General features: G+C 30.9%; 1 protein-coding gene across 1 annotated transcript in view; it reads right to left on the reverse strand.

Annotated features, from left to right (window-relative positions):
• The window catches only part of LOC145331793 (neural cell adhesion molecule 1-like), a 200,062-nt gene that overhangs the window by 151,705 nt on the left and 31,580 nt on the right, over positions 1-16,777 (reverse strand). The window contains exons 5-7 of the mRNA XM_080176634.1: positions 12,811-12,940; positions 10,595-10,673; positions 7,108-7,218 (exon numbers count right to left, since the gene is read on the reverse strand). Coding sequence (XP_080032760.1) covers positions 7,108-7,218; positions 10,595-10,673; positions 12,811-12,940 — 320 coding nt within the window. The remainder of the gene's footprint in view (positions 1-7,107; positions 7,219-10,594; positions 10,674-12,810; positions 12,941-16,777) is intronic.

Genomic DNA, 16,777 nt, shown 5'->3' on the forward strand with positions numbered 1-16,777 from the left:
CAAACGTTGTGTAGACTGTTGAAAGCAACCCTAGCCTTATCAATCCTGGTTTTAACATCAGCTTTTGAGCCATTTTCACTGCTGATAACACTCCCCAAATAGGTGAATTTGTTGCTTTGTTTCAATTGTTCACCATTTATTGTTATAGTTTGATCAGGGTTTGTAGGTATATTCATAATTTCAGTCTTCTTGACATTAACAAAGAGCCCGACTTGTCCTGCGTATTTGACTAGTCTATCTGTCTTAGCTTGTAGATGTTTAATTGTTTCTGAAATCAGTGCCAGGTCATCAGCAAAGTCCAGATCTTCTAGGTGTCCTAGTATGCCCAGCTGGAGACCACGTTTTTTGTCCTCTGTGGTTTTCTTCATCACCCAGTCAATGACCAATATAAATAGAATAGGTGATAAAATGCATCCCTGTCTAACTCCAGTGCTTATTTTAAAGAAATCAGATGTCTTATTGTTTCCAACTGAAACACAGGCTTGGAAGTTGTCATAAAATTTAGTTATCATAATTATCATCTTTTCAGGTATACCATAACTTCTTAGTATTTTCCAGAGTGTTTGTCTGTGTATGGAGTCAAAGGCCTTAGATAAATCAACAAAATTTACATGGAGTGGCTTGTTAAATTCAACACATTGTTCAATAACTGTCCTAAGGGTGAAAATTTGGTCAACACAGCCTCTTCCAGCACGGAATCCAGCTTGTTCTTCTCTTAGTTTATTGTCAATTTTCTCATCAATTCTGTTTAAAATAACTTTACATAGGACCTTGCTTGGGATAGAAAGCAGCATAATTCCTCTCCAACTATCACAATTGTTCAAATCTCCCTTCTTAGGTAGTTTTATGATAATACCTTTAGACCAGTCAGTTGGTATCTTTTCTTGTCTCCAAATTTTATCAAAGAGATCAGTCAGAGTCCTAGCAGAAAGATCTATGTCTGCCTTAAGCATTTCGGCAGTTATCAAGTCAGGTCCAGGTGCTTTGTCATTCTTTAGACTATGTATAGCAGCTTTAACTTCTTGAATAGTTGGTGGTCTTGTGTCTATGTCTATTTCATGTCCTGGTTCTGGTTCAGCAGTAATTTCAGGTTCAGGTCTGTTCAACACTTCTTCAAAATGCGATTTCCACCTTTCAGCAACTTCTTTTTCTGTAGTGAGTAATTTACCATCTTTAGCCTTGATAGTTTCACCACTCTTTTTGTTATATTTGCCACTTAATTGCTTGGTTATGTTGTATACTGTTTTCATGTTACCGAAGTCAGCTGCCCTCTAGGCCTTTTCAGCCATATTGTCAATGTAATCTCTTTTGTCTTTCCTTGTGCGCTTTTTGACTTCTTTGTCTTTAGCAGTATATTCAGCTCTTAAATTGCCCATGTCAGCCAAATGTTGAGCATTATGAATTTTGTTTTTAAGCTTCTTTCTCTCTTCTATTTTGTTCCATGTTTCTTCAGAGATCCAGTCCTTTTTCTCTGGTTTCTTGTGTCCTAGGATTTCCTTAGCAGTAGATTGAAAGTTTTCTTTAATTGAAGTCCATGTGATCTCAGTCTCGTCACTTAGGTCCTCTAAGACTTGAAATCTATTTCTGAGTTTTAAGACAAATTCATTCTTTATCACTGGGTCCTTTAATCTTGAAGAATCATATTGTCTACCAATCTCACTCTTTTTATCATGGCCAGTACGCTTCAGCTTTAATTTAATCTTACTGACAACTAGTTCATGGTCACTGAATATGTCGGCTCCTCTATAGCTCCTACAATCTTGCATTGACTTGACCCATTTTCTATTGATCATAATATGGTCAATCATGTTTCTTGTCATGTTTGTCCATCAGGTGTTGTCCAGGTATATTTGTGAATGTTTTTGTGTTGGAATAATGTACCTCCTACGACCATATCATTATTTAAACAGAATTCAAGTAAAAGTTCTCCATTTTCATTTCTTGTACCTATGCCAAAGTGTCCCATTGCATTTTCCACTCCAGTCCTGTCAGTTCCTACTTTAGCATTCATATCTCCAAGAACTAGACACATGTCATGTTTGGGTACTGAGTTTCTGATTGATTGCAGTTGATCATAAAACTCTTGTTTTACTTCTTCACTTTTGTCATTTGTTGGGGCATAGCATTGGATAAGGGTCAACTTGCAGTGCCTTGATTGGAATCTAGCCTTAATTATTCTGTCTGATATAGGTTTCCAGTCTATTAGTGAATTGACATGTCGTTTTTGAATAATTATAGCAACCCCATACATATGTTGACTTTCATGACCAGAATAAAGTATTAGGTGGCCATCTTTGGTTGTGGTTTGTCCTTGTCCTGTCCATCTACATTCTGCAATTCCAAGTATTCCGATATTGTAACTTGTCATTTCTTTAACTACTTGGGCTGTTTTAGTTGACTCATACATTGTTCTAACATTCCAGGTTCCTATCTTACAGCTTTGCTTAGAACTTATTGGTCCTGTCATCAAGTTGATAGCTTCCTTTCGGATTTCACCATCATCTTTCATATTCTCAGTAAACTGAGCATCAGTTCCAACAGTTCTTGTTTCATGCACACCTCTGGCTGTGTTAAAGCCATAAGTGTTTGAGGTTTTGTGGGTGGTTTCTGTAACTGTTGGAATTTTTACAGGTAGGATAGTTAGTCCTACGCAAACCTTTCATATCCCTGGAAGGAAGGGTGACTGGTAAGGGGAGGGACGTCAATATCCCCCAGTACTTCAAGAAGTACCTCCTGCCCTTTTATTTAAGAATATGTTTAATTGTTAATTTTATTTAATTATTTGTTGTTTAATTGTCCATTTTACTATATCACTCTTGATCATAATTTTTCTTAAAAACTTATTAATAAAATTATATCTAAGTAATATGTGTGTATTTTAGAGCAAAACAAATTCCAAGATTTATTTCTGTGTATATTTATATACATTATGTACAATAAAAGAGTACTAACTCTTCAAAACACTGCATTACAAGATAAGAAAAGTTTTGATAATGATTTATGTTAAAACTTTTTTGATTCAAATTACTTTTGACGCTTTGTATGAAGTTGCTGTGCTGTATGAATCAGGGGTGTCAGAATTTAGCTGTGATTGAATCATGGTTGCCATAGTATTTCATAATTTTGGTAATATAATGCTTTTTATGGTGACTTATTGAATACCCAGAATATTCATGGGTCATTCAGGAAATTATGGCACTGAAAGAAGTGAAACATTACTGTGCTAATATTAATTTTATAACATTTCTTGTATTCAAATATACCATTATTGACATGATCTTGAAACTTACGGCTTTGATTTAACAAAACACTCTTTCAAACATTTTCAATAATCTGACACCCTTGACTTTGTGAGCTTGCAATGCAGGCATCCAAGGGCATGTCAAATAAGTTTGATAGCTTTAGAACAAGAGGAGGGTTTGTGTGGCCCCAGTACAGAGTGCAGAGGAATCAAAGGAATCTATAAATCCAGATATATACTTCCAGAACATGGATTTGTGGGTTGATGAATAGTATTTGTGTTTGTTTGTATTTCAGGTACAATACTAAGTAGGTAATACACAGAAAACAAGAACAAACTTTCTTCACAGATAGAATAATCTAAATATTTTTGATTTTTAGATAATGGTTTTAGTTCCCTTATTATTTATTTTGAAGATATTATTTTCGCTGAATAAACACCATATTAAAATATTATTTAGTTGTCTTTCTAAGTGTGTGTCTAATTATAATCCAGAGCACCTATCCAGATCTTCATTCAGGTTGTATGCTATTTACATTCATCCCATTAGGACAAAGCCTCTAGAGCTAGCTTTAATTGTAGCCCTTATCAGATATAAATTAGAAATAGATATTTAAACTAAATTTTTAAGTGATTATATCATATCTTTTATTAAATTGCAAAAAAAATTATGTGAGTTTATTTTTGGCTATCAAATAATGAATAAATAACTCAATGACTATATGAGTTCATAACCTATTATACTATAAAACCTTGGTATAAAATGTTTAACTTTTTATTTTTGAAAATAAAGAAGTCTAAATTACTTTTAACATGCAGTGGAATTACTTACTTAAGCTGAGGTTTATACTTTACAAAGCTACTTTACAAAATATTTGCATATTTTTCATCAATATTTTTAGAATTAATAACTAAAATAATGTTTATAATTAGCTTTGTAATTACAAGCTAAAACTATTTTCAATATTATAATATTGAGAATACTGTTTCAGAAATTTGTTCTTAGAACAAATTATCAATGGAAAATTGAAATTTCCTTATTTTGTTCCTTAATTGATAACCTAAAAATAACCAGTCCAAGAACTTGCTAAAACAAAAATTCTAACAGTATTGTAATCTAACAATTAAGCCATACTTTTAACAAATTAGCTAATGGGGGATACTATGCGACTAATAGGCAATATTATTAAAAATATATTATATGTAGGTGCACACAATTTATAAACACTTGTATTACACTTAATGTATTGTTATATAATTTGTTTTAAATAAATTTAGAAGAATAAAAATCTTTAACTTTTTATATCTTTGCTTTTTCTATTCTTCTGCTACTGATTTATGTAATTATACCACGTTCACTTTAAAATGTACAGTATATTCTTTTTAATGAAATAAGTTCTCGTATAAAAGTACCACGATGTCTATCTATCTCATTGTGTGTGTGTATGTAGCAAATGATATCGCTAACCACTAAACCGATAGGGTTCTATTTAACACTGAAGCTTTTCGTAGTTCCAGAAAAGGTTATAACTATTTTGGAGGAGGATACCTTTGGTTCTTTATCCTCCTAAGAGAAATCGCTCCAAGAAAAAAATTTTCTTCTTCCCCCCAAATTTTGTTTAATTTTCTTTTAGTTATATATTCAAAGCTTACTAAGTAGGAAGTGAATACTTTTTATACAAGAAAAAAAGATACATTGTCATTTCTGTTGAACAAATACTCAATTAATTTTGGTTTATATCTAATTCTGTATCACCAAAAGATATCAGTACAATAGATGCTAATTATTTTCTTTTCCTATCTTCACAGCACAGTGTACCATGTGAAAATAATTATATTTACTTGACAAGATTATTCACAACTGTACATTTATTTCAAGCGCATTACTATTTCAGCTTTTTTTTCATTATATGAATTATACTATCTTAATTTCTGATGTTAACGGTTACTCCTAGGATAGTTAGAAACAATGTTAAGAGTAAAGCATCTCTAAAATCAAGACTTAAAAATGGAAAATGCCCTTCTTAAGCATCTCGTATTCAAGCATTATTTTTAGGCTTCTATAATATTGTGATTCTATAAATTTTAATTTTTGTATGTCCGACAGTTTACTTTTCTAATCTGAAATATTGAAAAGAAAAGCTTCACTTAAACACAAATACAAATTGGCTGAACAGTCAAAATATGTTGAATATCAACCTTTCAACAAATTTGTTGCCATGACCTCAATTTTGTGTTTTAATTACATAAATAAATTTGGTATACATAAAAGGGGACGAAATGACTTTACCATGGTAACAAACAGAAACTAGAACTTAAATGTAGTAGCATACAATAATTCAGGAGGCTCTGTACTTCTGATTTTCTGATAGTCCTTAAATTTGTCTTTGGTCCAAAATTAAAGAAAATTAAAGAAAAACAGAGATTTAAAAGTATCATGTTACTGAATTGGATGTTTTGTGTAATCTAGTTTACTTGCCTTTACATAGCAAAATCTATGGTTCCCCTGATATATTTATTGGCTAGGCAAGCGGTAATACACAACATAATTAATTTAATTTTACATCATACGCTACATTTTGAGAGAAAAAATTTAATGACAATTCAATTTTAACATTAAGATTTTAAAACATGTAATTTGGCAAATTTTTTTTGATGGTGTGGAAAAAAACTAATATGTCTCGAACTTATATTATTTGGAGATTATAGATTATAAAGCTAAAAAGGCCACAAAATAGTCATAAATATATTGAAGAAGTTTGTCTTTATAAATGTTAGGCAAAGTTTATTGCTTTATCTTTAGCATGCACATTAATTTCATAAATAGTAAACTCAATAATAAACTTTTAATTTAGAACACTACATATATAAAATAAACAAAGTCAATAAATTTTATGGCGATATGCTACTGGGAATAAAATATAAAAGAAAATTTATTGTAAATCAATAAATATTAATAAACTTCTTTTGGGTTTAATTAAATTATTTATTTATTGCTACGCAGTCAACTAATACCAGTATATCCATTTTGATTTATCTTTCTATTTATATCTTTATCTATCTATCTTAATATCTAGTTTTACATATTTACAAAATTTTTGGTGGGCGTAAACAACCATTTATCCCCCCCCCCCCTCACATACTTAGGTTTAGATGTTTAGTTATGAACCTAATAACAGAAAGTTAAGCTCATAATAATAGCATTCCTTACATCCCTATACATTAAGCTATAAAAATTGGAAAGAAATTTAATGAATATAATAGATTTGAAATCTGCATAAAATTTTAAGGATTTTTTATAAAATGCGTTTTTTATATAATTCATTATCTAAAAGCGCAAATCCAATTTAAGTTAATAAATTTTGACCAATAGGATAGGTGGATTGGAAACTACCTGCGCTCTAATTGGTTGAATGATGTACGTCACTTAAGCTTCTCCAATCAGGGCGCAGATAGTTTTCAATCCACCAATCAGAGATGTCAAAATTATTTAACTTAATTTGTATTTGCGCTTATAGATAAAGAATTATACAAAAAACGAATTTTATAAAAATTCCTTAAAATTTTATGCAGATTTGAAATCTATTATATTCATTAAAATTCTTTCCAATTTTTATAGCTTACTATACATAATTAAAATCACTGTATTCAACATCATTTATCGGTGCTTTTCCTCAAAGTTTTAGCGAGCACAGAAATACTTCATTTAAAATTAAATTGAAAATAAGATGAGGGGAGAGGGAGTATTCATGCCTATCCCATGTAAGGCCAATGCATGTGGTGGTGCAATAACTCTTCCGGGATACTCTAAGCACATTGAGGTACAAATCCGATGTATCTATCTAACTATATTTATAGGTACCCACCTCCTTGTACTGAACACCTCAGAAAGATATTGTCCCCAATCCTGTAAGGTCCAATCTTCAATCCAACTTGTCTGCCCTGAGCATCCAGAATTGTTGGGTCTTCGGGGGGAACTGAAATAGGGAATTTTTTGGTAAAACCATTTTTAAAAAACCGTTTAAAAAATCTAATTTTTTAATAAAGCTGTGATCTTAAAACATTTTTAGAATATCAATATACAATTTTTATTATTACTTTTAAAGTTACATAAGAATATTGACTAATTATAGAATACCAATAATGTTAAATGTCATTCATTTGTAAAAGATTTTTCCGTTTAGCTTTGAAATCAATTAATATCTGCTGGATAAGAACCAATAAAGAAAAACCAATATCATTATAGACAGTTTTCCACAAATATTAAAATAAAAATCATAAAATTAATACCAGTTTTGTAATCCCGGGACTTCGGCACCTCGCAGATATTAAAACTGGCTTTTATCTTATTATTTTTCATTTAAATATCCTCGGAAAGCTGTCTATAATATGATACAATATAACTATTTTAAATTAAATTTTGAGTTTTTAGGTCTTTCTTTTAATCTGTGTCTTTTTTGTTCTATATTTTTATGTTTAAAATACTTTCTTCTAAATTTCTGAAATTTTTTTAAAAAAAAGTTAGTTTGTCAAATGTAGGGGATATGAAAAAAGTTTTTTTTAAAAGCTAAAAGCTGCAATAATCATATTATATTCCAAACCTAACTTCCAACCTTAACCTTTCAAATTTTTCACAAAACTCAAATTTTTGGAGTTAGTTCGCTGAAATGAAAATTCTACAAAATATCCTAAAATATTAAGTAGCAAGATTTTTTGTTTTAAGAAAGCATAGCATTTATCCTGTATGAGGGATTTTAATAAATTTGAATTACCACAACTATAATTGTAACAAATATGTTAAAACAGCATTATTCGTATTCTAATGAGATTATAAGTGGCCAGGACGACTTATGCCTAAATAAGTTGCTATATTTTTTATTTTACATCGAAGAAACAAACCACAATTTTAACCAATTCTGCAATAATGACATTATAATGTTAACTTTAGAGGCTAGTTCTAAAGTTATACATATTTAGTATCACAGATTAATTATATTTTATTTTAAAAAAGCGGATGCTCCTCTAGCATCTAGGGACTTTATATAAAAAAGAAAAGAAGTTTTTATAAAATGGGCTATAACAATCCTAAGGCTTAAAACTAAAAACAAAATATCCTAAAACCTATAAGAAGCTTCTCTAAAAAGAGGAACTCTATCATTTAAGTAGTTTTTGAGATCTTAAGCTCAAGACAAAAAACATTTACTACTTTATATTTTAAGATTTAAGACAAATACACAGCTTTACATTTTCAGTCCTTATTGCAGTTTTCCAAAAAATATGCCACGCAGCTGTGGTTTTGCTGCAAATTATTGAAAAAGGGCGGGAATTTGTTTTGAATTTTATATTGTGATAATCATATGAAGAATTGTCTTTAGAACTAATTCCCTAGAAATCAAAGCATTTCCTACTTTACAGAGTTAAAGGGATTGATACAGTTAAAGACTAAATCAATCTTGAAATTATGACCTTTAAGGGGCTGGTGTCACTTCGGGTTTGAGACTTTTTCCCCGCACCTTGAAATAAACTTTGCGTCTTAATTTCGGTAAAAAGCGTCCATTCGCCCAATAAACAACCAACCCTTTCATTGACGTCATAAAAATGAGGGATTATCCATTTTTTTTTAGGGGTTTCCTTTCCCCCCTTTTCTCTCATCTCCCTCAGTTTTAAGACATTACATGCTGATTTTTAGAGCGACTTTTATAAAGGGAAAGGTAGGTTGCGGGTAAAATCCGTAAAGGTTGTGTGTTTCAAGTTAAAAACAGTAGTAAAACGATAAAAATTTATGTTCACTTAAAAAAAAATTGTGGTCTATAGTTCTTTTCAATAAGAAATACACATATTTAGTGAATATTATCGTTCTACTACTATTTTTAAGCCTTAAAACACACACTTTTACGGATTTTACCCGCAACCTTCTTTTCCCTTTATAATATTGAAGAAATAAAAAAGTAATATTCTCTTGTGATCTCGCCATGGAACGCTTTAACAATATTAAACATTTTTAATCCTTTAAAAAAACATTAGCTTTGTACCTAGTCTTGAAGGGCTATGCCCCTAAAAAGAAAGAACCACTCTAAACTGTTTGATTTTGTTTCAGGTTTTTTGTTTGAAAAAAGGATAACATTCTTCTAAAGTAATTTCTCTAGATGGTTGGTAGTTGGGTTCAAGTTACATGCCTTTCAAATAGCCTGTAACCTGCCGTCGGCAAATACTAAGCTTCCCTGAAAATTATTGATCGTTCAGATTTACCAGACCTTATCGGACTTACACAGAACTACTTTATAAGTTAGATGGTAAGTTTTGAAAATCTTATACATTACAATACAATACAGATAAATATTACTGTTGAACAATTTAATGTTATCATCCTTTTTTTAAAAAGCCCAACTAAAAGTTAGTTAGTATAATATAGTTAAAGTTTTGCAGAAGTTAAAAAATCTAAAAGTGACAGTGCTGATTTTGCTGTCGTAGCAGCGTGCTCACAAAAGGTTCTTTTGAAACAGCTAAATTATCATCAGCTGAACAATTTGGTATAATCCTGTTAATCCCGAAAAAATAATGTTCATAGCCGCAGCGCTCGGCACCTTGGCCTGCCTTCAGCTGCGCTCGGCCCCCAAGCCTGCCTAGCCGCGGGCGGTCGAAGGGAGTGTGATTTTGAAATTTAAAAAAAGTTCCTAAGAGAGCAATTTAACAACCACATTAACTTAATGTACTTTTAAAAAATTTGTGAAGTCATGGAAAAGATCCAATATTAAAGCCTATTTAGGTCACCTGGAGAGAACCAAGTGCATGATATTCTTAGATTACCCGACCTTTCTTTTTAAGTTTTGAACCCATCACCTCCTCGAAAAATAGCCTTTTAGCCATTTAGAAAGTTTTGCTAAAATTCAAATACATTTTTGCTTTTTAATGATGACTTTTGCTGACATTACACTGCAGTTTCAAAATTTATTGTAAAGGAGGTGTGAGCTTGTAAGGTTCTTAAATTCAAGATGGACAGTAATAAAATACCGTTTCTCGAAATCTTACTCGGTCATCCGCAATATTGACGCAAATTTCAGATATCAGTTTTCGCGATTTGGGAAAACTTAATTTTTATATCATAGCGAATTAGATAATCTTGCAAGCATCGCCTTTGTTTTATAGAGAAAGTAAGTAAATCAAATCGCGAAAACTGTGAAATTTGCGTCACCCTTCCATTATTGCGTATGACCGCGACTAACATTTTTTTGTATTTCCTCAAATTAAAAAAGTTTGGCAATGAGCTGCTTATTTTATGAATTATTTATTAATTATTAGTACACTTTGGAAATGAGAGGTCCCGCAGGGTTATGGCTTTATTATATTTTTTACCTAGAATGTGAAGGATGATCTTATAATTCTTGGAGGGAGAATTTCTGTAGTCAACTCGACATCGATAGCTGCCAGCATCCTAGGGTAAATAGATATACAGATAGCTATACATATATAATATAAATGTATAGATAGAAAAAAGTAGACAGAAAGATTGTAAGTAAATAGATAGATAGTAAAACATTTTGGATATATAAATAGGTAATACGTTGAATAGATAAATAAAGACAGTTGTTATATGACAGTAATATAAAAAGTATTAATATAAAAAGTTACATCTTAATATTTAAGAATATTAAATATACTAATATTAATCAAAACTTAATAAAAACTTAAACATCGTGAATTCACTTCACTTTAGTGGTTGTAACTTTTGAACACTCACCTTAATAAACCAATCAAACAATTTTCAGTTAAAGTCCCTAAAGTTGTTAAGCCAACGAATAAGAAAACTTAATTGTAAAATTTTTGGAGACTAATGTAATAAACAGCCCGTGGTCTATCTCTGGCATAAACTGCTCCTTTACTTTACTTACCCACATGTTCATTGTAATTGTGACTTTTGGCGGTTTTGATAAAATACGGAAGTAAATTTACATCGGAGGATATTTTATATTTACCCCTTTGTTTTTTATTATATTGTTAATGATATAACGTTAGACTTTATCTATTTTAGGCTCCTGCATTAGTTTATTTCCATAATGTTGTCAAATTTATCCTGTTAATTTACTTTTTATGTGATCTTACAGATCATGGAAAGAAAATGTAGCGGAATTCGTCGTTTTTTCACAGTAGCTTTTATACCATTTCTAGACTCTGAGGAGCCAATTTCTTAAGTAGATATCTAACATTTATTTTACCCAACCTAACCTAAAATAACCTATCAAGAGCTACTGTGAATATACGACGAAACCCGCTACTTCGTTTTCTTTTTATGATATCTTTTCTATAAAACTGTTTCCATATCAAGAAAACGATGAAATTAAATGTCATTCATAACAAAAATAGAGTAGTAAGTTTTATTTTTGTAAGTCTGTTAAGAACTCGCGTTTCGCCCAATTGTTAAGTTCCTAATTTTAGAGAAGGTCTACATAATGTTAATTAGGTTATTTCCTAATTTTTAAAAAAAGTTATCATTAATCAATGAAATGTTATGTCTAGAAAATTCTGTACAGAGTTTTATATATCCTATTGTATAAAGCAGTAAGCTTTTTTTGTCTGTAGCGAAGGATCTCGCTATCTGCTTAACAGATATGGTTCTCCTTTACAGTGAGTCTTTTTATAGGTCCAGAGATGGTTTTATGCTATTTTATTTTTATAGATAAGTCTAAGTATGGTTTTATGCTATTTTTCTGCCCTTCTATATCCATTCGAATATAGAGCCCCTAGATGATAGGGACGGGGCCACTAGTATATTACTAAAGTGTATTGTTGACTGATAGCAAAGTTTTTGTTGGTTTTATCAGAAAATAATTAGGTGTGCAATTTTTTCTCGAGTGTTTCACATTAACAAATCTTTAGAGCGCAAACTAACACTTGAACAGTTTTTTTCCTTATTGCTATAAACTTATCACTATAAACCCCCGACTATCAGAGAGATATGGGGACAGTGGGCTTTTTATACAATAGTCCCCAAAGTTTTATAATAACGTTTTCCTATTCGTTGGCTGAATAATTTTTATTGGTTGGTTAATTCAGCTGAGTGTTCGAACGTTTTCAAAACTGATTTTATTCTATAAAAGGGTGATTTTATGTATCATCATTGGGGATTTATATTATTGCTCTATTATTCATTTTCTATGGTTTCATGTTGTAAATATTGGACACTATGCGGAAGTAATAATATGTGGAAGGAATCGCACAACAAATAATTATTTTGTGTTAATTAGTTGACTAATGAGCTTCATAAAATATAAAAGGAAAAAAGTTTTATTTAATAATTTTCTTTTTTTCACTTCCTTTCCTACACTTTTTAATGTCATTGGACATCTCTTTTTGGTGTTTGGGTGTGGGGCGGGTGTGTAACCCTCTGTTTATAGCCTTAAACCTTCAATAACAATACTAAGCTTCCCGATATAGTTTTCCGGATGGTTTTATGCTATTATTCTTCTCTCCCCTTTCCTTCAAATTCATAAAGTAGTAAACTATTAACCCTATTAATTTGTGTAATAAGGGAAACATAAGAATTATACTAGCTAAACAACGTTTATCCTTACCTTTATATTAACCGTATCAATTTTGAGGCCAGTATTGGGCTGTCCCGTATCAAATGTCAGCCTGGGTCGCATATCTTTCAAATCTGACCACTGCTTTGCCTTGTCCAATGGCAGTCCCATTACATCAACACTGAAAAATTTATTAATTAATTTCGTAGATTTTTTATTTCAAAGTTTTTTTCTCGCCAAAAATAAATACAACTAAGCCGAACTCTCACATCAGAGAGAGAGGGGACAATGGGATGTTTAATACACAAGTCCCCAAAGTTTTATAATAACGTATCCAAATTCGTTGGCTTAGCAACTTTGGGGACTTTAGTAAATTTTAATTGGTTGGTTAATTTAGTGTTCGAACGTTTCAACCACTAATTTTAATCTACAGAAGGGTTATTTTTGTGTATTATCATTGGGGATGAACATCAATTTATCGACAATAATCTTATCCATTTATATACCTGACCTTACATATAGAATTTAAAAATAGAACAAAATTAAAAATGAAAAAAGAGGAGTAAACTATATTTGACTCATCTTGTTTTTTTTTCAATTTTTCCTTAGTTTTTGATTGATATTGACATTTGTGACAGAGTAATGGGGTTAAAAAATAACAATCTAACATGAAAACTCAGGAATCTTCAGGGATAAGACAATGGACAGTAAATTGATTTTCATCTTTAATGACGACAAACATAACAACCTCTAAAGATCATAATTATTGTTATTAAACACTGCTAGTTTAAAACAGCCAATCAATCTATAATATAAAGTCACACGATGCCTGTCCGTCTGAAGCTAAAGATCTCGGTAACCGCAGAACCGATTGGGCTGTATTCTTCAGGGAATATAGCTACTGGTCCTGTGGTAGTTAAGCTCTTGTCATGGAGAGTAAGACAACCCCACTCATAAAAAACAACCCCCAAAATATTCTCAGTTACAAAAATGTTGATTTGTTGATACTAGTTGTTCTTATATTAATATTTTTTTATGTTGATCACTTTATTGAATAGTTTTTGCTTTAATAATTGCACAAATTCTATTATTACATTTATTTATTTTATACAGAGGGTGTTTCTACCAAATGTTAGTTTTTTATTCACTTTCATTTTGTTTTTTTTTACATAATATCATTTATCAAACTTAGTCAAAATTACCTTTTCTATTTATTTAACAAATCTACAGACTTATTATAAAAAATAGGCTAAAACCATCTCAGGAACTATAAGAAGATTCCCTGTAAAGGATAACCAAATCGGTTGAGCGGTTAGCGAGTTCGTTCGTTACAGACAAAAAACTTACTACTTTATATATCAGAATACCTGTCGGTATTTCAATCTGTCTATGATTTTATCGGCTGCTATAGAAGATAGTCCGAAACAAAATTTTATTTTGGATATTGACAGCTTATTAGGATAGAAATTTGAAATTTCTAGTAAAGGAAGGCAATTTTGAATATGTTTTACAATAAAATAATACAAAAAAATAATATTTATTTGGAAAGAACACCTTTTGTTATTTTTTTTATGTTTTTGCCGCATTCAATGTTTTCCACCAAATATTGCAGCTAAGGGAGCCTTTACTTTTTAATAAATACTATTCTATAATACTACATATAAGTAACGCAGCAATATCAATCTAACATAGGTTAGAATAGTAGTTACAAACTAAATTGGAGTAAATAATACAAGCCGCGACTAAGACTCAAATAAAAACCCGTTCGGATGCCTTATTCTTTTTTATGAAAAGTTTGATTGCCATATGTATGTCAGTTTAAAACTTCCAGCTGATTATAAAATTGTAACAGGTTAATATTAAGGCATAGAGGCAGTTGACGCGTGGCTGCCGTGCTCTGATTCATATCTCTGGGGACGGATGTCATCAACGTAGGTTCAGACATTATTTAATTCCCAAGCTATGGTCTCAACTATTGCAGTCAACCAACCCCTTTGATTATACGACCCTTGTCTGGAAGTCTGCTTGGTTTTAAGATGTAACTGTTTTCCTCAAGCCTTTCTTACTAATGTGAAGCATCTGATACAGCAGTAGTAAGTCATCAAGAGTTGAGATGCGGTTTTGGTCTAGATTCGAACCCTTTACTTACCTCCCCGACGACAATGGCATTTATATCTTACCATAAGTATTTTTAAGTCATTGCTTCTAATTTAGGAAACATGTTTTCATACAATGGCAATTTGAGAAAAAACAAGGATGACAACATCCATAAAAGCGAAGCACTGAAACGGTAGGACAAACGGACATTAACACTTGTATAGTATCTGAACTGAAAAATCGGAACATAAATGTATAAATGTCGAATCAAAATTGTAGGTAAATTTGTTGAAAAACTGCTTAAAAACAGGATAATGTTTATGGACATACTTACATTTTTGGACTTGATTATAGAGTTGCTTCGCTTATAATATTGTTCTTTGTTGTCCCAGGAATCAATATACCAAAAATCAGATTAAACGGATAATTAAAACACTTGAAAATTTGTTGTTAAAAAAGTAGAAAAATCAACATGTTTAAAATGGACGTACGGACATTCTGGTAATGATTATAGAGTTGCTACGCTTTCTAAATCGTACCCAACTACTACAGGAATCATCATGCAAAGTTTGAAATCGATAGGACAATTCTAACATGCCTAAATTAACGAATAAAAGCTATCTATCTCGGACGGACGGACGGACGTACGGACGGACGGACGTACGGACGGACGGACCGACCCTAATTATAGAAAAGCTTCGCTTTTAAAAAAGTATATTACAATTTTCCAGTAAATTCCTTCTAGAACATAAATATTGTAAACATTGTCTAGAAATAATAAACGCTGTGCTCTTGTACAATAAATCTATAATAAAGATATATAACCAGACAACTACATGTTAGGGACCTTTTGTGTCTGCAAGCAAATTGCATTCTGCTCTTTTGTAGCGACTTGGCTGTGGTAATATTCCCGGCGTTATTGGTTGGTTTTCAAAGACCCTTTTACTCTTAATCTTGTACTAAAAAAATGAGAGACGTTATAACGCAAAAAGAAACCGTTGGTACTTTATGGTACTCCTACTGGGTTAATTTTATTTAGTAAATTTACATAAACTGCATTTCAATTTTCTAATAATTATATCAAATACCTTTTTGTAATAATGGCCAAAAATTTTATCTTAGATAATAGATATAAATTTAAGTTTTTAATAATCGTTTACTTGCAATGAAGAGCATGTTGTATATTATCGTTGTTATTACATAGGTAATTATTCTTGAATTGTGGTTTCCTATTCTATTACAACTACATTAAACTTTATTCGCTGAAAAGCATAGAGTGTCAAGGAAGAGAAGGAAGGGAAATATAGAATTATTTATTACTTGTCTTTATTACATAATCCAATAAGCTTAATGAAACTGGTAATTTCAAAAATAATCAATGCTCTTAGGCTTTGAAAGAATTAAAATGCCCTAAATCAATTTTTAATCATACATCTAATGTTCATTCTTTTGAAATAAAATGAAAATCATGTTAGTCATATATTTATCACTAACTACAGGAAACATTACATTTTTTTGCAATGATTATTTGACTTGAACAAAAATAAAAGGTTTCAAGATTTTATGGCAAACAAATCAAAAGTAAGAAAAATTAAGAAATCTGCTTCCATAAACTACCCATCTTCCTAAAGGTTATTACCAATAAAATATATCTTTACAGTTGCTACAGAACTAATTCCTCTCTAATTTTCCTTCAAAACTCAGATATATCCACTAATCTAGAGTGTTGCAAATTCATGGCTCTTTTAGAAATACTACACATTTCATTACTTGCTGTTTCTCATGTGTAAATAAATATAAATGATACATGATGTCTGTGTAATTGTATGTGTCTGTCTACAAAAGGATATCACTAACAGCTGAAACAATAGGAATCTTCTTTACAGTATAGGTCCTAGAAATTTTTAGGACTATTATAACT

The sequence above is a fragment of the Acartia tonsa genome, chromosome 11 (assembly GCF_053477335.1).
Source record: "Acartia tonsa isolate MP-2025a chromosome 11, ASM5347733v1, whole genome shotgun sequence".
In the NCBI taxonomy this organism is placed as follows: domain Eukaryota; kingdom Metazoa; phylum Arthropoda; class Copepoda; order Calanoida; family Acartiidae; genus Acartia; species Acartia tonsa.